This window comes from Lynx rufus, unplaced genomic scaffold, assembly GCF_022079265.1.
Source record: "Lynx rufus isolate CCGP_SWC_20201006 ecotype Redwood Valley unplaced genomic scaffold, mLynRuf1.p SCAF_9, whole genome shotgun sequence".
Classification (NCBI taxonomy): domain Eukaryota; kingdom Metazoa; phylum Chordata; class Mammalia; order Carnivora; family Felidae; genus Lynx; species Lynx rufus.
In genome coordinates, this window is record NW_025814897.1 from 59878943 (window position 1) to 59901084 (window position 22142).

General features: G+C 55.4%; 2 protein-coding genes across 9 annotated transcripts in view; one reads left to right on the forward strand and one right to left on the reverse strand.

Moving 5' to 3' along the window:
- The window catches only part of NUMA1 (nuclear mitotic apparatus protein 1), a 72400-nt gene extending 53641 nt beyond the window's left edge, over window positions 1-18759 (forward strand). For 4 of the 7 annotated variants that reach the window (XM_047071237.1, XM_047071238.1, XM_047071236.1 and 1 more), the window contains exons 7-25: window positions 108-195; window positions 2046-2166; window positions 2690-2847; window positions 3131-3248; window positions 3353-3470; window positions 3819-3959; window positions 5439-5561; window positions 5713-9111; window positions 9533-9574; window positions 11050-11118; window positions 12504-12614; window positions 12720-12938; window positions 13054-13211; window positions 14572-14818; window positions 15685-15913; window positions 16447-16583; window positions 16937-17113; window positions 17293-17406; window positions 17496-18057. In XM_047071237.1, the coding sequence (XP_046927193.1) occupies window positions 108-195; window positions 2046-2166; window positions 2690-2847; window positions 3131-3248; window positions 3353-3470; window positions 3819-3959; window positions 5439-5561; window positions 5713-9111; window positions 9533-9574; window positions 11050-11118; window positions 12504-12614; window positions 12720-12938; window positions 13054-13211; window positions 14572-14818; window positions 15685-15913; window positions 16447-16583; window positions 16937-17113; window positions 17293-17406; window positions 17496-17762 (6036 nt within the window). In that variant the 3' untranslated portion in view covers window positions 17763-18057. The other 3 variants (XM_047071239.1, XM_047071241.1, XM_047071240.1) reach the window with 3 other exon arrangements.
- Window positions 18760-19050: 291 nt separating this feature from the next.
- Window positions 19051-22127, reverse strand: IL18BP (interleukin 18 binding protein). 2 transcript variants are annotated; one of them, XM_047071251.1, is made up of 6 exons: window positions 21524-22127; window positions 21085-21178; window positions 20543-20740; window positions 19772-19895; window positions 19535-19682; window positions 19051-19328 (listed from the first exon to the last, which is right to left on the reverse strand). In XM_047071251.1, exons 2-6 carry the CDS (start codon window positions 21104-21106, stop codon window positions 19245-19247), a joined length of 576 nt encoding a protein of 191 aa, XP_046927207.1. In that variant the 5' UTR covers window positions 21107-21178; window positions 21524-22127; the 3' UTR covers window positions 19051-19244. The 2 variants fall into 2 exon arrangements, with proteins under 2 accessions (XP_046927207.1, XP_046927206.1); XM_047071250.1 differs by having other exon boundaries at window positions 21085-22127.
- Window positions 22128-22142: the final 15 nt, after the last annotated feature.

Consider the following 22142-nt stretch of genomic DNA (forward strand, 5'->3'; position numbering starts at 1 on the left):
TGGGCTCCAGCAGCTCCTGGGGCTGACACTGCTGGTGTGGTGCCCTCCATCTCTTCAAACCTCCCTAGCACCTAAAGTGATGCTCTTCTTCTCTGTCTCTGGTCCAGGCTGAGTTAGCAGTCATTCTCAAATTTGTGCTGGACCATGAGGATGGGCTAAACCTGAATGAGGACCTAGAGAACTTCTTGCAGAAAGGTAAGTAGGGCCCATTCCTGAGGATGCCCTGTCTGAGCTAGGCACTGCTAGGACCCCAAATTGTTGAGAAACGCCGTGGGGGTTTGTTTCAGGTCCCAACCAGGCAGAGTTTGTGCTCAGGAAAAGTGTGTGTAATTGGAATAGGTTGATTTCTGGGCCACATTGCCACCATCCCAGTTCCTACCGAGCTTCTCCTGCTGCCTGGCGGTGCCTGAGCAGGATGTTACATGTGATCTCGTCTCTGTTAGGTTGTCCTTGAGCACTTCACACATACCTTTTTTTTTATTAAAACAATTTTTTTTAATGTTTATTTTTGAGAGAGAGAGAGAGAGAGAGAGCGAGAGCATGCGCAAGGGGCAGAGAGAGAGGGAGACACAGAATCCGAAGCAGGCTCCAGGGTCTGAGCTGTCAGCACAGAGCCTGATGCGGGGCTCAAACCCACGAATTGTGAGACTATGACCTGAGCCAAAGTCGGACACTCAACCCACTGGAGCCACCCAGGCATCCCTGTTTTTTATTTTTTTATTTTTTATTTATTTTTTTTTTTTTAAAGTTCAGTTGGAGAATTTATTTGCCAGTAGCTTTTTTTTTTTTTTTTTTTAATTTTTTTTCAACGTTTGTTTATTTATTTTTGGGACAGAGAGAGACAGAGCACGAACGGGGGAGGGGCAGAGAGAGAGGGAGACACAGAATCGGAAACAGGCTCCAGGCTCTGAGCTGTCAGCCCAGAGCCCGACGCGGGGCTCGAACTCACGGACCGCGAGATCGTGACCTGGCTGAAGTCGGACGCTTAACCGACTGCGCCACCCAGGCGCCCCTGTTTTTTATTTTTTAAGCAGTTGCTACTCTAGGCTTAGAAGCTGGGAGTAATGCCTAAAAAAAATGGCTTTTCCCCCTATGAAGTTCATGTTCTAGGTGGGAAGGCAGATGCATAAATCAGTAAGTATGATGAAGAGTGAGTGCTAGAACAGAGAGGTACGTGATCTACCAAATGCCTTCTGGAAGTACAGTAGAAAGGGTGAGAGCTCCCCCTGTCTTCTGGTGAAGAGGGTATCTAATGACAATGGGATGTAAGAAGTGGGTCGAGGCAGGTTCTCTTTCCAGCCACTGAATTTGATGTTCCTCATATTCACGTTCCTCTTCAGCCCTTCAGATGGAGATGTTGGAAGTATGAGTCTAGAATGTAGGTGAGGGTTCTGGGCCAGGTTATGGGTGTACAGGTCAGTGTGTGGATGACCATTGAAGCCATGGGCACTGTGGGCAGCACAGGGAGGCGTCATCAGAACTCTGGGAGCTTAGATTGTGGGTGTAGGAGGGAGGGGCAGATAGGGAGACTAGGAATGGGTGTTTAGGGGTAGGAGAGCCATGTGAAGGTAGTCGTGGGAGCCATGGGAGGGGAGGAGGTTTTGAGAAAGGGGTTTTGTTGGCAGGACAATTTAGAGTAGAGGAGTTGAGAAAGGCCATCGGCTCTCATCTGAGAGGGTTGGTGGGCTGAGAAGAGGAGATCCTGCTCAAGGCTCCCAAGCTGCCTCTGCAGTATTGGATGGGGGGGAAAGCATGAGCACTTGGTCCAGTCGCTAAGCAGGGAGGACACCCTCACTCTCCTGTGCTCTCCTTGAGCACTTGCTGAGCTGTGGAAACGGAAGCCACTTGCTTGACTAGGCTTAGGGACACTGACCTCTGGCTAACCCAGACGCCAGGTTTCAGATTCTGCCTGGTGGCCTCCTCCTATAGCTTACATATAATTGTCTGTGGATCCACTTCCACTAAGGCAAGTTCTCAACTTGTATAAAGATGCAAATCTTTTCCCTCTATTAATCTCTATATGGTTGGTTTGCTCCTTGCCCTAGCTCCTGTCCCTTCCACCTGCTCCAGCACCATCTCCGAAGAGCTGTCCCCACCCAGCCACCAGGCCAAAAGGGAGATTCGCTTCCTAGAGCTACAGAAGGTTGCCTCTTCCAGTGGGAACAAGTATGTGCTGGGCCTCCTCTCCTGGGGTGGGGCCTCAACATCCAGTCTTCAAATCCCTGCATTCTAGAAGCTAACGCTGTTCAGCAACCTGTTACGTCATCAGACAGCGCTTAGAGTATGCTGTAGATGTTCTCACCTGCCCCAGTATTAATTAGGGGAATTGGTTGGCATCCATTTTTAGCAGAAGGCCTCAAAGGCTGTGTTCCCTGTTTATGGAATTCCTTTCTTCCTTGGAGATGATGCTAAAGTCCCTTTTCTCAGTGCAGCTCTGCAGAGGTGAGGGTAATTTTTTTTTTTTTTTTTTTTTTTGGACAAGGAAATTGAAATTGAGGCTAGGAGAAGGGAGAAGAAAAGCTTTCTCGAGGTCAGTCATGAGGCATGAGATAGCACTATCAACGCAGTGGAGGTGCTTAGCTTCCCAGCCAGTGCTCACATCCCTAGAGCCCTGCTTGCCCATCCCTGCCTGTTGCTCTTCTCTTCAGCCTCACACTTCAGGCTCTGACCATGGCATCTCCTTCTTCAGCTTCCTCTCAGGTTCTCCAGCCTCCCCTATGGGCGACATTCTGCAAACCCCACAATTCCAGATGAGACGGCTGAAGAAGCAGCTCGCCGATGAGAGAAATAATAGAGATGAGCTGGAGCTGGAGCTGGCTGAGAACCGCAAGCTCCTTACTGAGAAGGGTAGGCGCCTGGCATGCTGGCAGGTGGTGTGTGAATGGGCAGCATTGGGGATTTTCATCTGGGGAAGTGCTGGGCTTGTGTGAGGAACGGCCCCTCTGTTCTCTGTTCTGCTGGCTCTGGAGCTTAGGGCTCAGCCATGGGCCAGTCAGGCTGACCTGGAATCTGGTGCTGCCCTTGGCCCCATCCTCCCCTTCCCTTAGATTGGATGCCACCTCCTCCTTCTCTCTTCCCCTTAGTTCTTTGCTGACTCTCCACTCTCCTCCTTTCCCCTCCTCGGGAGCAGATGCGCAGATAGCTGTGATGCAGCAGCGCATTGACCGCCTGGCTCTGCTCAACGAGAAGCAGGCGGCCAGCCCATCGGAGCCCAGGGAGCTTGAGGAGCTCCGTGGCAAGAATGAGAGGTATAATTCTGCCTGCTTCCTTCACAGCTCCACACCCCACTCTGTACCCATGGGGTGGCAGTGAGGGTGCTACCGTCTTTTCTAACTGCCCCACTCCCTCACAGCCTCACTGTGCGTCTCCATGAGACTCTGAAGCAGTGTCAGGACCTGAAGACAGAGAAGAGCCAGATGGATCGCAAAATTAACCAGCTTTCTGAGGAGAATGGGGACCTTTCCTTTAAGGTGAGGGTTGGGGGGTGTAGTCCCCACTTGACGGTCCGTGGGGCTGAGTTAGTCTCGAGGATTCTCGAAGAGAGGGTTGAGAAGAATGTCCTGGCATCTGTCCTATGCTCCAGTCTCTGCAGAGACCTGCATACTTTGGCCCTTTCCTTGTCCCATAATTGGCTGCTGCCAGGGACGGGGTTGTGGCCCTAAATTTTGAGTCTTGAGTTAAAGGTATGGTTGGTTGTAATTGGTTTGAGCAGGGTTAGATAGTCGGACACCTACAGCCCCTGGAGTTTGGGAAACAAACAGCAGTGGTGGTACTAGTTTTGACCTTGGGTGATGGGGACTCCCACTTGTCTGTCCCAGCTGCGGGAGTTTGCCAGTCACCTGCAGCAACTACAGGGTGCCCTCAATGAGCTGACAGAAGAGCACAGCAAAGCCACTCGAGAGTGGGTGGAGAAACAGGCCCACCTTGAGAAGGAGCTCAGCACAGCCCTGCAGGACAAGGTAACCTTCTGCTTTGGGGTGTCAGGGCCACAGTCTTGGCTACCTGTTCAAAGTTCCATTTACCGCTCTATTCTTTGGGGCCTTTGGGAACTAAGCTGTCTCCTCTTGAAGGTTAATAGTGCGCCGTATTGGGAAGATGTGAGCTTAAGTCCAATGTACCACCTTTGAGTCTTATCTTTGCTGTTTACAAGGTGTGGTTCTTGGACAAGTTATTTGATCTCTTTTCTCTCTAAGCATGCTTTGTGTAAAATGGGAAGGATAACAAGTAGCTGCCTCATCAACCATTGTAAGATACTGCATTTATTGTGTGATGAGAAGTAAGTTACCAGTGAATTAGTTACTATTTTTTTTTAATTTTATTTTTAAGTAATCTCTACACCCAGTGTGGGGCTTGAACTGACAACCCTAATGTCAAGAGTTGCATGCTCTACCAACTGAGCCAGCCAGGTGCCCCACTATTATTTTTACTGCTATTTTTAAGAACCCAAATCTACCATTTATTAACCTGTAGCCCTAGGGGAAGGCACTTAATATCTGAGCTTCAGATCTTGATCTGCAAAAGAGGGACAGCAATAGCTACCTCCCATCTCTGTCAGGTGGATTATGAATTCAAAGAGGACCCAGCATAGTCCTGGTGGCTGCTTAGTGAGCAGTGGGAGGAAGAGGGGCTGAGGGTGGGAGGTGCTATGGTTGCTGCTGTTCATGCCCAGGAAGGCTGGGGATATTTTTAAGCTGGTGAGTGTCTGGATAATCTGGGAGCCCAGACTTGTCTAAGGAAGGGTATATAGTAAGGAAAAAAAGAATTTTTTTTTTAAAGTAAGGAAATGTGAAGTGAACTCAGTGGCCTGGCAGAAGAAACTACTAGCAAGTCACATGATTTAATTCAGCCCTGGAATTAGGGTTAGAAAATCAGGTCCCTCATGATCCCAGGTCCATGGTTTCTGAGTTTTTTCCTAGGTCAGGGGAACAGGAGTTTTTTGTTTTCAGTGTTTGTGTATTTTTGAGAGAGACAGCACACACGTGGGGGAGGGACAGAGAGAGAAGGAGACATAGAATTCTAAGCTGGCTCCAGGCTGTCAGTGCAGAGCTCAGTGGGGGGGAGCGAACTCATGAGATGTGAGATCATGACCGAGCTGAAGTCAGATGCTCAACTGACTGAGCCACCCAGGTGTCCTGGGAGAATTTTTTTTTTTTTAATGTTTGTTTATTTTTGAGAGAGAGCAAGAGCACAAGTAGGGGAGGGGCAGAGAGAGAGGGGGGATAGAGGATTCCAAGAAGGCTCTGAGCTGTCCGCGCAGACCCCAACGTGCTCAAACCCACAAACAAGATCACTACCTGAGCCGAAGTCATACACTTAATCGACTGAGCCACCCAGGTGCCCTAAGAGATCTTGATAACAGGGTGATAGGGCTCCATATTTTGTTGGTAACATGGTGCCTGTCCCACCTCTGTTCACATGAGGCTCTTGTTTACTGTCAGAAATGCCTTGAAGAAAAGAATGAAATCCTTCAGGGAAAACTTTCACAGCTGGAAGAACATTTGGCCCAGCTGCGGGAGAACCCACCCCGGGAGAAGGGCGAAGTGCTGGGTGACGTCTTGCAGGTAGGAACGCACAGGAGCAGCAGTAGGACCTGTGTGCCAGGGCTCGTGTGGATCCGTGCTTGGTACATTCAGGTTCCTGTTCCTTAGTTCTCACGGGGGCCACGGTGATTGAGGAGTCGTGTTCATCCTCTTGGTCTCTTTATCTCACCAGCTGGAAACCCTGAAGCAGGAGGCGGCCTCTCTCGCTGCGGACAACACCCAGCTCCGAGCCAGGGTGGAGGCTCTAGAGACCGAGCAGGGCCAGCGGGAAGCCAAGCTGCTTGCTGAGCGGGGCCACTTTGAAGAAGAAAAGCAGCAGCTGGCTGGCCTGATTGCCGAGCTGCAGGGCTCCCTGTCCAACCTCAGCCAGGCCAAAGAAGACGTGGAGCAGGCCTCTCAGGCTCAGGAGGCTCGGTTGTCTGCCCGGGTGACCACGCTGACTGCTGAGCTCACCACCCTCAAAGCCACTCTCCAGCAGCAGGATCAAGAACTGGCTGGCCTGAAGCAGCAGGCCAAAAAGGAGCAGGCCCAGCTAGCGCAGAGCCTCCAGCAGCAAGAACAGGCCTCTCAGGGCCTCCGCCAGCAGGTGGAGCAGCTGAGCAGCAGCCTGAAGCAAAAGGAGAAGCTGTTAGAGGAAGCTGCCCAGGAGCAGGAGGCAACCAGGCGAGACCATGCCCAGCGACTGGCCGCTGCAGCTGAGGAGCGGCAGGCCTCTTTAAGGGAGAGGGATTCGGCCCTCCAGCAGCTGGAAGTATTGGAGAAGGAGAAGACTGCCAAGCTAGAGGTCCTGCAACAGCAACTTCAGGCTGCTAAGGAAGCCCGGGACAGTGCCCAGTCCTCGGTGACTCAGGCCCAGCAGGAGAAGGCAGAGCTGAGCCAAAAAGTGGAGGAACTCCATGCCTGTGTTGAGGCAGCCCGCCAGGAGCAGAGTGAGACCCAGGCCCAGGTGGTAGAGCTAAAGGCCCAACTAAGGTCTGAGCAACAAAAAGCAGCTGAGCGAGAAAGGGTGGCCCAGGAGAAGGGCCAGTTCCAGGAGCAGGTCCGGGCTCTTGAGGAGTCCTTGAAGATCACCAAGGGCAGCCTGGAAGAGGAGAAGCGCAGGGCTGCAGACGCCCTGGAGGAGCAGCAGCGTCACATCTCCAAGCTGGAGGTGGAGACCCGGTGCCTGGTGGAACAGCATAAGCAGGAGCGGAAGGAGCTAGAAGAAGAGCGGGCTGGGCGCAAGGGGCTGGAGGCCCGATTACGGCAGCTTGGGGAGGCCCATCAGGCCGAGGCGGAAGCCCTGCGGCAGGAACTGGCAGAGGCCATAGCCTCCCAGCGCGAAGCTGAGGGGGAGTGTGAACAGCTTGCCAAGGAGGTGGCCACCTGGCGCGAGCGGTACGAGGACAGCCAGCAGGAGGAGGCACAGTACGGTGCCATGTTCCAGGAGCAGCTGATGACCCTGAAGGAGGAATGTGAGAAGGCCCGCCAGGAACTACAGGAGGCCAAGGAGAAGGTGGCAGGGATAGAGGCCCACAGTGAGCTCCAGATAAGCCGGCAGCAGAGTGAAGTAGCTCAGCTCCATGCCAACCTGGCCAGGGCTCTCCAGCAGGTCCAGGAGAAGGAGGTCAGGGCCCAGAAGCTTGCAGACGACCTCTCCGCTCTGCAAGAGAAGATGGCCGCCACCAGCAAGGAGGTGGCCCGCCTGGAGGCCTTAGTGCGCAAGACAGGGGAGCAGCAGGAATCAGCCTCCCGCGAGGTACTCAAGGAGCCCCTGAGGGCAGGAGACAGAGAGTCAGAGTGGCCGGAAGAGCGGCAGGGACGCCCGTTCTGCAGCACGCAGGCTGCACTGCAGGCCATGGAGCGGGAGGCAGAGCAGATGGGCAGTGAACTGGAGAGACTGCGGGCTGCGCTGATGGAGAGCCAGGGCCAGCAGCAGGAGGAGCGTGGGCAGCAGGAGAGGGAGGTGGCCCGTCTGACCCAGGAGCGGGGCCGGGCCCAAGCCGATCTGGCCCTGGAGAAGGCCGCCAAGGCGGAGCTGGAGATGCGGCTGCAGAATGCCCTCAATGAACAGCGTGTGGAGTTTGCTACCCTGCAGGAAGCCCTGGCCCACGCCCTGATGGAAAAGGAAGGAAAGGATCAGGAGCTGGCCAAGCTTCGTGGGCAGGAGGCAGCCCAGAGAACAGAGCTCGGGGAGCTTCGACAGACTGTGGAGCGACTGAAGGAACAGCTGGCTAAGAAAGAGGAGGAGCGCCAACAGTCTTTAGGGATGGCCAGCGGAAAAGACCCTTCTGGGTCAGGAGCACAGTCTGAAGCTACTGGAGAGAGCAAGCGAAAAGGTCCTGAGCTGCAGGTTCTGCAGGCAGAGGTGAGCAAGCTGGAGCAGCAGTGCCGGGAGCACCAGGAGAAGGCCTCCGGCCTGGAGCGCAGCCTGGAGCGTGAGCGCACCTCCCGCGCTGAGCAGGCCGGTGCTCTAGAGGCCTTGCAGGGCCGGTTAGAGGAGAAGGCCCAGGAGCTGGGGCGCAGTCAGGACACCTTAGCTGCAGCCCAAAGGGAGCTGGCCACCCTCCGCGCCAAGGCCCAAGACCACAGCAAGGCTGAGGATGAGTGGAAGACCCAAGTGACCCGGGGCCAGCAGGAGGCGGAGAGGAAAAACAGCCTCATCAGCAGCTTGGAAGAGGAGGTCTCTATCCTGAACCGCCAGGTCCTGGAGAAAGAGGGTGAGAGCAAGGAGTTGAAGCGGCTGGTCATAGCTGAGTCCGAGAAGAGCCAGAAGCTAGAGGAGAGGCTGCGTCTGCTCCAGGCAGAGACGGCCAGCAACAGCGCCAGGGCCGCCGAACGCAGCTCTGCTCTGCGGGAGGAGGTCCAGACCCTCCGGGAGGAGGCAGAGAAACAGCGGGTGGCTTCAGAGAGCCTGCGGCAGGAGCTGGCCTCACAGGCAGAGCGAGCGGAGGAGCTGGGCCAAGAATTAAAGGCATGGCAGGAGAAGTTCTTCCAGAAGGAGCAGGCCCTTTCTGCCCTACAGCTTGAGCACACCAGCACTCAGGCTCTGGTGAGCGAGCTGCTGCCCGCCAAGCACCTGTGCCAGCAGCTGCAGGCTGAGCAGGCAGCCGCTGAGAAACGCCATCGTGAGGAGCTGGAGCAAAGCAAGCAGGCGGCCGGCGGGCTGCGGGCAGAGCTGATGCGAGCCCAGCGGGAGCTCGGGGAGCTGGTGTCCCTGCGGCAGAAGTTGGCGGAGCAAGAGCGAGCAGCTCAGCAGCTGCGGGCTGAGAAGGCCAGCTATGCAGAGCAGCTGAGCATGCTGAAGAAGGCTCATGGCCTGCTGGCAGAGGAGAACCGGGGGCTGGGCGAGCGGGCCAGCCTTGGCCGGCAATTTCTGGAAGTGGAGCTGGACCAGGCCAGGGAGAAGCATGGCCAAGAGCTGGCAGCCGTGCGTGCTGATGCCGAGACCCGTCTGGCTGAGATGCAGCGGGAAGCACAAAACACGGCCCGGGAGCTGGAGGTGATGACTGCCAAGTACGAGAGTGCCAAGGTCAAGGTCCTGGAGGAGAGGCAGCGGTTCCAGGATGAGAGGCAGAAACTCACTGCCCAGGTAAGATACCCAGCTCAAACTTGCCTGCAAAGATTGGACCTGAGAGAGGGAACAATGTTCCCTCTGGTCTCCCCTCCCTTACCGCGTGGCTGGCAGAGTTGAAGTATGTTGCCCCCTACCGTTCTAAAGAAGACATCAATAGCTTCCCCTTCCTTGAAGGCTCTGTCCTTTGAGAGTCCAGCTGTGAAGGCCATCAGCCCGTTCTAGAGGCACACTATGCTAGGGAGGCGTACCTGCAGTGGAGGATCCAGGAGCCACTGGGGACTAGAATGAGACAAACTGGCATTTAAAAACGATTACTAGAAATCTAATTCCTTGAAGGAAAGTATCAGAGCCACAGCGAGGTCAGCCTGGCAGCAGGGCTAGTGTCTTTTTGGCCCCCATCTCACTCTTGTCTTCGTTGCTCCTCCCCCATGCACAGGTGGAACAGCTAGAGGTATTTCAGAGAGAGCAAACTAAGCAGGTAATGCCTGGGGTCCCCGCTAAATGCTGGCTGCTTAAGCGGTGACCCATCTCAGTGCATGACCCCGGCTGCAGCTTGCCTCCGCCTGCTCCTGTTGTGAACTGTTTGTGAAGGGGGCAGGGTCAAGCCATGGAGTCCAGGCCCGGGCTGCCCAGGAGTGTGGTGTGCTGGGCCCTCTCTTGGGCCTCATTCCACCCATCCCAGGTCGGCCTCTCCATCCTTCTCCTGTCCTTTTCTCTCATCTGTCTGTCAGGGATGAGGGGTAGGGTAGGCTTCGTCTTTCCCATGTCCGAACTGGTGACCGGCAGTCCTTGGGATTCCCAAATCTCCAAGTCCTGTTCCCAGTTTGGATGCCGAACTAAGAGTAACAGCAGAGTGACCGTGGGCCTTGCTTAACACACAGCCCCTTTCTTTCCTGCAGAAGCCGTAAAGGTGACATGAAAGCAGCCCTCACAGGTCAGGGAGGGTTGTGAGCTCAGGACACCTGCCCATCACCCTCTGGGGCTTTAACCTGGAGCATGAAATAGAGCTGCCTGGGAGCAGGAAGACCAAGCTTGACGAGAGACAGGAGGTGGCATGGTCTGGCTGCCTGGCCCTCACAAGGATCTCCCTGTGCTGCCCTAGACGTCAAGGCTGTCACACTGGTTTCTCCACCATCCCTCCTACTCCTGTCACCTCAGGCCTGCTGAGGAATCGGGCCCTCCTCTCCTTCCATTGCCCGCCTCCTCCAGGGAGCCTGAGATGATGGGGACAGTCAGACCGAATAGCAAACAGTCAGCAATGGAGCTCCTGTCTCTTGTCTTTGCTGTTCATGCTTGAGCTCCTGGAATGCCTGGAGGAGCCAGCAGGGCTTGGGCTGTTCTGCTCCCTCTCCACCCCACTCCCTTTTCTCTTCTCTGTGGGAGTGGGGTGGGCTTTGGGTCTGAGGGCTGCCCCTGTCTGCTTCCCAGTGCTAACCACAGCAGCTACATTGCTAGCACCAGCCCTCACAGCCTGTGGATATTGGGAAGAGGTCTGAGCATCTGTGCGCCTTGGCACTTTTGGGGAGGAGTGTTGGGTATTCGTCCTTGTCTGCTAGTTATAGACTCGGTCCCTTGTTCCTGTCCCCAGCCTGGGAAGCTTGGGGCTGTGAATGGTGGCAGTAAGTAGTGGGGTGGTAGTGAGGTGTCAGTTCCCCAGAGTCAATTCTGTTGAATCTGGAGGCTGTGGGGCTCTGGCAGGCCTGTCTCTGCAGGCCGGGGGTGGAGGTGAGCATGGGCAGTGGCTCTGGTAGCACCTGCGTGTTGGGTCACCTTCCTTAGGTCCTGCCAACCAGCCTGCACCGCAGGGATAAATCCCTAAATGGAGGCCAGAGAAAGGACCAGAGTTTCTTCTTCTAGGAACACTGGGGATTTATCTGGGGAAAACCTCTAATTTCTCTGAATATCGAGGGGAAGGCCTCCTGAGTTTTCTCTTCTCTTCCTCCCCTGTTCCAGGTGGAAGAACTGAGTAAGAAGTTAGCTGACCATGACCATGCCAGTAAGGTGCAGCAACAGAAGTTGAAGGTGGGACAGTGGGGGATGGGCCATCTTGTCAGCCTCAGAGCGAGAATCGGGGAGGGAAGGGGCTCTGTGAGCCCTTGGGCTGTAGTGGGTATGGGGGCAGAGGCGGGCCTGGCATGGCAGCTTTACACCTGCCTGTGGCTCAGGAGCCCCTGTATGTGCCTTCTTAGAGCTTTCAAGGGAAGACTGGGGTGGCTCCCATCGCTCAGGCCTTCGCTGTCCACTAGTTGCCCCTAGTCATGTGTGGTTATTTAAACTAAATTAAAAATTGAGTTCCTCAGTCACGCTAGCCACATTTCCCTTGCTTAGTAGCTACGTACGGCTAGTGGCTACCGTTTCGGACAGGGCAGATACAGAACATTTCCATTCCTGTAGAAAGTTCTTTGGATAGTGCTGCTCTAGACAGCCTAGCTTTGAGGATTGTCAACAATGTTTAATACTGCACTGTAACTTAATATTTGAACTTAATATTTGTCATGCTTTCAGCAGCATCACCTTTTTGGTTTAATACCTGCTTTTCTGCAGTTCAGTCTTCACAGCTTTTACTTAGGGGCAGAGGAATTAGGCACCTGTGGCATAAAGCCCCGTGGTGGGTCACAGGAGCTGGGAGCAGGACTTCATTTCCATGCCATAATCGTGTGATAAACAGATGCTGCTTCTCCATTTCGGGGCCTTCTCGGTGCTAGGAGATGTAGGAGAGAGAAGGCCGGGTAGTCCATTGTCTTCTACAAGCTAAGTGCTCTGCTCACTGGCATCACAGGGGGGACCGAGAACTGGACATGGCCCCTGCTCCCAAGGAGTCTGTGGTCTGCATAGGAGGCAGTGCAGCATCATAAAAGCCCACACAGCCTTTGAAGTTGGGTGGAACAAGGTTCAGATCTTACTCTGCTATGACCCCGGTCAATTTGTTTAAATCTCTGAGCTCAGTTTCTTCACCTCTGAAACAGATGAAGTTACTTCCCGGAGCAGTTGTGAGAAGAACAAGAGTTCCCGTGTCCTCTGAGAGCTCATGTGCCAAGTGCCTAGCTTTGCACCCAAGTGTTCCCTGAGGATCAGCCCCCTTCCTCCTTGGGGAGACTACTCATGGAGAGAGAATGAGACAGTTTGTTCCTGGGTGCAAAGAAGGCAAAGATAGGGCTGTCAGAACTCTGCCAGAAATGGCATTAGCCAGACAGGGAAAGCTTCTGCAGAATGTGGACCTTGAAGGGTGTGTGGTATGCCAGTAGAGTAGGTGCTAGGGGCGGGGGTAAAAGGATTTTTTGTGCGAGTCCTGAGAGGGTCTGCAGGAGTCTGAAAACACCATGGAACCCAGGAGGTTAGGGCAGGTCTGTGGATTTGGGTGCACTAGCCAGACCAGCCACCCTGATCAGCGTTGTCATGCGTTCCAGGCCCAGGGAGGGGAGAGCCAGCAAGAGGCTCAACGCCTCCAGGCCCAGCTGAACGAGCTGCAGGCCCAGCTGAACCAGAAGGAGCAGGCAGCTGAGCACTATAAGCTGCAGGTGAGGCGCCCCCAGCCCTGGCCCACTGCTTCCTCGCCCTGCTGCCCTCCAGTCCCTGCCTCCCCCCCACCCCCACCGCCCCACTCGTTCTGTGTGCCCGCGTAGATGGAGAAAGCTAAGACCCACTATGATGCCAAGAAGCAGCAGAACCAAGAGCTGCAGGAGCAGCTACGGGGCCTGGAGCAGCTACAGAAGGAGAACAAGGAGCTGCGGGCTGAAGCCGAACGGCTGGGTCGGGAGCTGCAGCAGGCTGGGCTGAAGACCAAGGAGGCCGAGCAGACCTGCCGCCACCTTACTGCCCAGGTGCGCAGCCTGGAGGCACAGGTGCGTATCGGGTCAGATGGACTCCACCCTGTCATGTAGGACCCCTGTGCCCTCCTCTCCCAGGCTGCCCCTGCCCGAGGCTTCTCTTCACTCTCCCTGTCCCTCTTCTCCTCAGGTTGCCCACGCTGACCAGCAGCTTCGAGACCTGGGCAAGTTCCAGGTGGCAACTGATGCCCTGAAGAGCCGGGAGCCCCAGGCGAAGCCTCAGCTGGACTTGAGCATTGACAGCTTGGATTTGAGCTGCGAGGAGGGGACTCCCCTTACCATCACCAGGTGAGGAGGTGCCCTGTCTCTGTCTTGTTCACTGAGTGCCCACCGTGTGTCAGGCTGTGTCTTGGGCACTGGGGCTAGTGAGATTGAGAAGATGTCTCTTTGCCCTCTGGGAGCTGTTTCTTAGAGAAGACTAAGGAAACTGTCCGAGGTGTTCGGCCAGATGTTTGTGTAGGGCACACTGGGAGTAAAAAGAAATGAGTGCTCAGACAGGGCTTCATGGAGGCTGTCACTCCTGCTGAGTCTGCAGAGGAGCTGAAGGTGTGTGTGCTCCGTGAACAGAGGAGAGCAAAGGCTGAGGAAAGAGCCTGGCTGGGCTGGCAAGTGAGGTTGGGTGGGGCTGGCTAGACTCCTCATTGAAGTTTAGATTTGATCCTGAAGGCACTGAGGGATCTTGGAAAGGCTTGAAATTAAGGTAGATGTGGTCCAGTTTGATTTTTTTTTTTTTTTTTTTTAATTTCTGTTTTAGAGAGGGCATGAGCGAGGGAGACAGATAGAGGGAGAGAGAAAATCTCCAGCACACTCAGGATGGAGCCTGATGCCGGGCTTGATCCCATGAATCTGGGGTCATGACCCGAGCTGAAATCAAGAGTCGGGCCACCCAACTGATTGAGCCTCCCAGGTGCCCCTAGAAAGTTTTTCCGATAACCAATGTAGAAGCTGAGATGTGCCCATACTGTTACAAAAACACTTAAAAAGTAGTAATGCATTTATTTACCCCTCAGCATCCTCTGAGGTAGGTTCTGTGATTATCTCCTTTAACAGATGAAACTGGGGCATAGAGGGGCAGTCCTTTGCCCAAGGTCCCACAGTGGCAGAGGCAGGCTTGAGCCCGGGCAGCCTGGTTTGAGTCCTTGCTTGTCACCAGGCTGGCACCTCCCCTCAGGTACCATTAAATCTAGGTGAGAGGAGAGGAGGCAGACCTGGAAGGACATGCAAATGGAGTGGCGTGTGGTTAAGTGAGCTCCTGGACTTGTCCATTGCATTGGGCTGGAGGGAAGAGGTAGGATTGAGCTCATGTTCATGGCTAGGGGACCCAGGTGGAGGCTGCTCCCATTTCCTGAGGCAGGAGATCCAGATGGATGGACTTCATTTGGACATGCTCACCGTGGAGCTGAGAGTTACCAGTGTTAAGTAGCTCAGATAGCCATGGAGATAGATGGGCTGACCAGAAATGGAGAGTGAAGGGAGGACCCAAGTCAAGCAAGGGCTCTCCTTGATGCCTTTCAAAAATCAGAGAATGGGGTGCTTGACCTGGTCTGCTTGTAATAAATGTAGGAATTGGGTCATTTTGGAGCAAAGGGATGAACAAAATTGCCTTTTAGTCCCAGGCATGGCACCTCAGCAAGTCTCTTTCCTACAGCAAGCTGCCTCGAACCCAGCCAGATGGCACCAGCATCCCTGGAGAGCCAGCTTCCCCCATCTCCCAGCGCCTGCCCCCCAAGGTAGAATCCCTTGAGAGTCTCTACTTCACCCCCATCCCTGCTCGGGGTCAGGCCCCACTGGAGAGCAGCTTGGACTCCCTGGGGGACGTCTTCCTGGATTCAGGCCGGAAGACCCGCTCCGCCCGTCGGCGCACCACTCAGATCATCAACATCACCATGACCAAGGTCAGGCTGCTGGGAGTGGGCCTGTAGGACCCAAGTGATGCTCACTTGCTCTTAAGGGCATCTTTCCCATCGGGTGCCTCTGGAGGCAGGCAGGGCTGACTAGTTCATGTGTTACAAAGAAGCAGAGCCTCTTGTGTAGAAAGGGGCAGGGCTGGAATTGGATGCCTAAAGGATCTAAGGCTGGTTTCTTTCCATGTGTGGTACTGACTCCGTGCAGTCCGAAAGGAGAGAAGATGGAGAAGTTGCAGCCCAGCCCTGTGCCTGCAGCATACCTCCTGGGTGGCTGAGATGCATTGTGGCCGCCCAGAGGGCTGCCTGCTAGGTTGGGGGCCCTGGTTGGCCCTTGTTTTCCATATTCTGAGGAGGATGGGGAGTGGGGAAGGTTCGTTTGGTGTTCGTTTGGGGAAGGCTGCCTTTGGCTACCAAGAAGCTGCAGAAGTTCTAAAAGATGGGCAGGGCCCTGGCAAGCTTGGGCTGAGGGTCAGTGGAGGCTGTGGGATGAGCTTGACTATGACTAGCTCAGGAGACTGGTATTCTAGCTCCAGCTCTGCCACTCCCTAGCTGTTACCTGTGGGTTGGTCACTTTACTTTTTTGCACCTTGATTCTAAAATTGTCTGATAACACACTCTCTTCCCTCTTTCAGAGCATTGTTAACAGACTCAAATGAAAACGGGATAGCCTTGGCACCTTGTGCAGGATTCTTAGCAACAGGGCCCATTCCTTGTAGATGTGCAGCTAAGGATTCCTGCAAAGCAGTGGGAATACATGCTGCTGCGGGATCCGAGGCCCTATTTAGGAAAGTGAACAGGAGGCACCTTTATGGATTGTTAGGGCCCCATTCCACCAGATCCATTCTCTCTTCCAGAAGCTAGACGTGGAAGAGCCGGACAGCGCCAATTCATCCTTCTATAGCACACAGTCGGCCCCTGCTTCCCAGGCTGGCCCACGAGCCACCTCTTCCACCCAGTCTCTAGCCCGCCTGGGCTCTCCTGACGATGGCAACTCTGCTCTGCTCAGCCTGCCTGGCTACCGGCCCACCACTCGCAGCTCTGCTCGCCGCTCCCAGGCTGGGGTATCCAGCGGGGCCCCTCCAGGTGAGGGGGCCACAGGGACACAACACACACAAAGAAAACCCCAGGCTGACTATCTTTCGGCACCTCACCGACCCCTCCTCCCTGCAACCTCAGGGCTGTGCTGGGCAATCAGGCTGATGTTCATCTCAGCCAGGGTGAATGGGAAATGGTCACACAAGGGAGCCTGGGACTCCCAGTGGAACAGTGATGCTCAGCTGCTGCCTGGAGTCCTCCATTACTGTCTCAGGTGGTAAGGGGTGCCAGAAGGGCGCCTCAGCGACCTTCGGTCATCAATTCCTGGTCCTCAGTTAGTTTCTCTAGGGTGTCACAGCCTCCGCATACGGTATAGGACTTCTTTTGACCTCCCCAGGGAGAGCACGCAGAGCAGAGCAGAATTCTGGGTTACTGGGCTTGAAGTCCACGGGACAGGTGGACAGGAGTGGTGGCCACAAAAGTTGGCAAGAGGCCAGGCCCCGTGGGAGACCTGCTGCCTCTACCCTCACTCTTCCTGGCCTTCCTAGCCCCACCTGCTTCAGTTTCCCTGCCCTCCACAGGAAGGAATAGCTTCTACATGGGCACCTGCCAGGATGAGCCTGAGCAGCTGGATGACTGGAATCGCATTGCAGAGCTGCAGCAGCGCAATCGAGTATGCCCCCCACACTTGAAGACCTGCTATCCCCTGGAGTCCCGGGTGAGCTCCGGGGTCACCTGCACAGGACCCACACTGGCTCTTCTCCTCCCTCAGTGCTCCATGCTGACCGAGCCCTAGTGCCCTGCCTGGCTCTTTGGCCTGCTGCAGAGTGACCTTATGCTTCTGGTGGAATAGCTGGCAGAGAGGGGTTCGGGGTGAAATCACTGTGGGTGGGCCTGAGTCTGTGGAGGAGGTCTGCTTGGGACTACTCTGCTCTGATCACCATGCAGGGCCTGAGTAGAGAAGACAATGGGAAGGGAGACCTTCCGCAACAGGAAGGCTTTAGCTGCTGCACACGCCGGGTGTTCTAGGGTGGTCCTGCTGCACTGACCCCCTCCTTCCATCCCCTCCAGCCTTCCCTGAGCCTGGCTACCATCACGGATGAGGAGATGAAAACTGGTGACCCCCAGGAGACCCTGCGCCGAGCCAGCATGCAGCCAGCCCAGATAGCCGAGGGCATGGGGATCACTACCCGGCAGCAGCGCAAACGGGTCTCCTCAGAGCCCCACCAGGGCCCTGGTACCCCTGAGGTAGGTGACCCTGATTCCTGTTTTGTTCCATCTAGCAGGTTTCTCTCTCCAAGAGTTTGATGCAGGGACAGGGACTGTTGGGAAGGGAGGTTTCCGGAGGGAAGTGGTGTTGACTTACAAGGTCCACTTGGCTCTGAGACACACAACTGGTTTTGGATGTGAACTCTTCTTCCCCATAGTCTAAGAAGGCCACCAGCTGTTTCCCACGCCCCATGACTCCCCGGGACCGACACGAAGGGCGCAAACAGAGCACTAATGAGGCCCAGAAGAGAGCAGCTCCGGCTGTTAAACAGGTCAGTGGGGGCTGAAGGGAGATCCTAGAGGGACCTTGCTGGCAGGGCCCAAGTGCAGCCCAGTTTGACAGCCCTCCCCTCCCCGACAGGCTGACCGCCGCCAGTCGATGGCTTTTAACATCCTCAACACACCCAAGAAGCTCGGGAATAGCCTGTTGCGGAGGGGAGCCTCCAAGAAAGCCCCATCCAAGGCCTCTCCCAACACCCGCAGCGGGACCCGCCGCTCTCCTCGCATCGCCACCACCGCAGCCAGCGCCGCCACTGCTGCTGCCATAGCTGCCGCCACTGCCACCCCTCGGGCCAAGGGCAAGGTGGAAGCACTGATGGGGAAAGGAAGGGGGTGGATGGACTCTTAGAGTAGGTGGAAGCAGGGTACTCCCTCAGGCCACCCCTTGGGAGGCTTCCACTGTGTGGCCCAGCTAAGCCACTGGGGGTGGGCTAAGAGAAGGCGCTCTCTTACTAGCTGCTCCCTGAGGACAGGAGACACAGGGCAACTCAGCACAGCCAGCAACTGATAACCTGGAGCTAGATGTGTCCAGGTCACACCAAGGAAGGGATCCTAGTCAGAGGGGTTTGGAGCTAAAAGAGGCCTCAAGGCCAGCTGTATCTGCTGGCATCACAAGTCTCCCGCCAAGTGACTGTCTCTCTCTCTTTCAGGCAAAGCACTGAAGGGCCAGGACCAGTGAGAGGCCCCACCTGTGTCCTCAGTGCCGACCTCGCCTGGTCCTTTTCCTTCTGTCCCTTTCAGTGCCTTCTCTCAGCTCCCAGGCCAGCAGTGGCCAAACCCCTACAGACAGTGATGCCTGCCCACATCCCCGGCCTGGTACCTGGATCTTCACAGGAGCCTTCGCTAGGTGAACTGAGGTGTTCTCAGAGTTGTCCCCAGAGGCCTGGAGTGTCTGGGTCTTCTCCCTACCTTGCCTCCTGACGTTTTCTTAGAACAAAGTCACTTCTCCATCACAACCAGACTTGAGGCTGGCTTTGAGTGGCTGGGCCCAAGAGCCTCGTCCTCCTCAGCCTCTGAATCCAGAAGGGACCATTGGAGGAGCAGGCCCTGGTCCCTGCTGCTCGTGGTGGCTGGGCCTAGCAGGGCCCTTGCTTTTGAAGTCCAGGACTGGACATTGACCTAGCGGGTGCACCTAGAGATGCTCCCATCCACAACAGATAGGCCCCATGCCTGGGGGTGGCAGTGGGGAGTGGGAGGGGAGCAGTCTTCAGCTGCACCTCATCCCCCCTTCCCCAGACTTAAAAGTGGGGTGGGATTTTGGAGTGATGGGAAGGTTTTTAAGGGCCAGGGATGGATCTTTTTCTAAATGTTATTACTTGTAAATAAAGTCTATTTTTCTCCCTTAAGTGCTGAGCTGTCTTGATTTGTGTGGGAAGAGGGAAGTTTAGGTTCATTAGGGTATTTATATCTTTGTCCTTGCCGAGTGTCCCAGACTACCTGCCTTCTCTCAAATCCCTTCTCCTGGCCTTTCTGGGGCCACAGGATCTTCCCACACTTTGAGGGCCTGTGTTCCCGGACTTTAGTTTTGTCTTTAGCTTCTGAGTGATAGTCCCCCTCTTCCCACACTCCCTCCTGGGACGGGCCAAGTTCTGTAAGTGGAATGAGGACTTAAATGACAGCGCAGATGTCCTCATGCCTCCACTGAAAAATCATTTATGAGTACCCATTGTGGACCCAGGCAGCTGTGGATCAGAAACAGCATCTACCCCCACCCTTCCCTGGGACAGTCCATTAAAGGGAAAAAAGAAAGAATACAATATTAAGTCGATGCAGAAGAAGGCCTGAGCTGCAAGGGCAGCTCAGGTAATGATGTTCATCCAGGTTCTGGAGTTCACCTGTCTTGATGGTGAGGCAGAGGGGACCCGCTGGAGGGTGAGGTTTCTTGAGTGCAGGGTGCAACTGTCCTCAGCCCAGCCTGGGGAAGCGAAGGCAGACAAGGCTCAGGGCCAAGGGTGGGGACATCTCTCGTAACCTTTCTTCAGGCCATGCCTCCCCTGCCTGCATCCTAAGTTCCGCTTGGGAGCACAGTGGACGTTAATGGAGGCCACTCCGGGCAGAGCCCACCCTATCCTCCCCATACTACTCCTCCTGTCCGTGTAAACCTCCACTCAGGTTTCTCACCCAGAGCTGGGCCACGACGATGTGACGCTGGGCAGTCCGCTCAGGATCGGCAAAAACACAGGAGAAGTTGGTATTGCGCAGGGTGGGGCTCAGCTCCTCTAGCATGAGGGTCGTCTGCAGCTGGGTGCGTGGGCCCCGGCGCTCCCGACTGAAGCAGAGGAGGAAAGGCCATGAGAAGACCATAGGAGGAACCCCAACCACCCCCCTGCCTGCCAGCCTTGCCACTGCACCCCTCACCTGATGCTGCCCTCCCTCAGCCGACCTGGGAGGTGTTCGATGAAAGAACCATTGCCCAGCCAGTACAGGATGCTAAAGTGGGGGAAGCGGCTACAGGCAGTACAGGACAAGGTCAGCATTCCATCTAGGGACACATGTGGCTGTTAGCCCTTCTGGAGAGCACACCCTCCCCTCCACCATGCTGCCCTCCCCCCTGGCTCCCACAATTCAGGAACTGGATTACTGCTGTACACACCACCCAGGTGGGAAAGTCCGTTAATGGGGAAGTGTGGTTGTCTACAAGGCAGGCCTGGGGCTGAACAAGAGGAATATGGATGGGTACGGGTCCTTGGTTCAGATGACGACTCCTGACCCTGTTTCTTCAAGATGGCCTTTTCCAGTGCTCAGCTTTGGGGACTCTAGGACCCCTGGTCAAGGAGGCAGTAGGCCACTGCTCCTCTAAGATGGCCAGAGGGCAAGTGGGCTTGGGTGGGGCGCAGGCTGGGCCTCGGAGCATACTGCAGTCAAGGCTCTGGGAGTCCTCTGACCATCCTTATGTCTGAATTCTCTCCATCCCATCTTGGGAGCTGGGCCCTGCACCCACACTCATGATGCTGGGTGGGAAAGGGGATGCCGAGTGCTCTGGCAAGCTGCCCTGGCTGGTGGGGCTACATGGCAGAAGGCAGTGGAAGGGGGCAGCTCAGGAGTCAATCCCACCTTTGGGCCCTCTGTGCCCACAGCTCACCCCCGACCACCGTGCCCTTTTAGGCTCCCATCAGAATTGCTCCTTACTCAGTGGGACTTCCAGTTCCGGCCAGGTCACCTCCATTGCTGGGCACTGCTTAGCTGTTGGGAGCCCGGAGGGGCAGGGGTCCTTTGTGATCCCAGATGAGCCAGTGAAAGCGGTGGTGGCCTGAGGTAGAGGTGTGGCTCCAGCCAGGTGAGAGACTATGTGGGCACATAGGAGCAGGACAGGCAAAGGCCTGGGATCTGAGGGCAGGACAGTCACAGAGGTCAACTGCTGTCTGACTGCCTGGAAATGCTCAACATCCTGGCTTGGATCTTGGCTGGAGAGGGAGCTGCCTGGATGCAGCTCTGGCCGAGATTCCTGGGCTCTGCCCAGGGAATCAGAGGGGCAGAAGGACTCCTTGGGCCCCACCTCTTGGCCCTTTCTGAATGGAGAGAGGCTGGACAGAGGCTGAAAGGGAGAGCACAACAGCAGGGTGGAGCTCCCCTGGCGGAAGGGGTGTGTGTGTGTGTGTGTGTGTGCCTGCTCCACTCCCTTCTGTTCTCAGGCCCTACCCCACCCGCCCCTGCCAGCCCCTAGGTCCTACCTGGTGTCCGGTTCTGTCTCATGGTCTTGACGGATGTGTAAGGAGCTGGCGTGCCTGGCTCTATTTAACTGTGACAACTTCCTCCTCTCTGGGGCTGGTGGGGGAGGAGAATGGGAGTAAACTACTTCTCTCACATCTTCTCAGTGGCTTGTCTGGATCCCAGCCATTTGTATGGGCCTGTCCTTCCTGTAGACTCCACAGCTGTCCCTCGGTCTGAACTGAGTGGGTTGCCAGGCAATGCTATTTATTTACTCCACGCATCCCATCCAGCACAGGCTGGAGCTCTTTCAGAATGTAGCAACAAAGCTGAAGATCATCTAGTAACCGTCTTTCCCCACTCTAGCTCTTATTACCATTAACATTATGTGGTTATGTGTCCACTCTAACCCCTTCATTATAAGGATGGAGAAACAGACCCAAAGAGGGGCCAAGGACTTACCCCGTCACAAAGACAGGCAAAGCTCTCTTCACTGGAGCTGGTTCCGGGAAGGACAGGATTAGTGAAATCCTTCTGGGAAAACGTTCTCCACTCCCCTCTATTTCACTTTCACTTTTGTTCTAACCATGGAATCCAGAGTAGGCTCTGAGTTATTAACAGAGGGCACACACATAATGCCAGTCTGGGTCCAGTCTGTACACAGCACCTCTTCTGGGAGCCGAAGTTCATGATGGCCCAGAACCTTCCTGCTAACTCACAGACACCCCCCCCCCCCCCACTCTCCAAGTGGCATCAGACTGGATCTTTTGTCCCTGCTCAGCTTCACCCTCCCAGGGGCACATACGGTATGAACTTATGAGTCTCCCGCAGATGGATTCTTCTGTCCCAGTCAAGGGTTAGGACTCTGGCATCCACCTTTGCTCTTCGGAACCAGCCTTTGCTTCTACACGAGCAGACTTCATGCTTCTTTCACATTCACACTGATATTCAAGGGTCAGCTCTCCTTGGCACTGGGGGCCCCATATTGGATCGCTTTGACCACTCCAGGCTCAATGTCACACCAGCCCGTCATCCTGGCCTTTCTCAGGCTCTCCACTCCCTCCAACCACCAACCCCACCC

What these genes read in the sequence shown, in the direction of transcription:
- IL18BP (XM_047071251.1), bottom strand. Translation starts at nt 21,106, where the DNA reads ATGAGACAGAACCGGACACCAG. An exon ending in CTGAGGGAGGGCAGCATCAG is followed by an intron (nt 19,683 to 19,771) that starts GTGAGGGGTGCA and finishes CCTCTGCTTCAG; the next exon opens with TCGGGAGCGCCGGGGCCCAC. An exon ending in TCGTCGTGGCCCAGCTCTGG is followed by an intron (nt 19,329 to 19,534) that starts GTGAGAAACCTG and finishes TCGCTTCCCCAG; the next exon opens with GCTGGGCTGAGGACAGTTGC.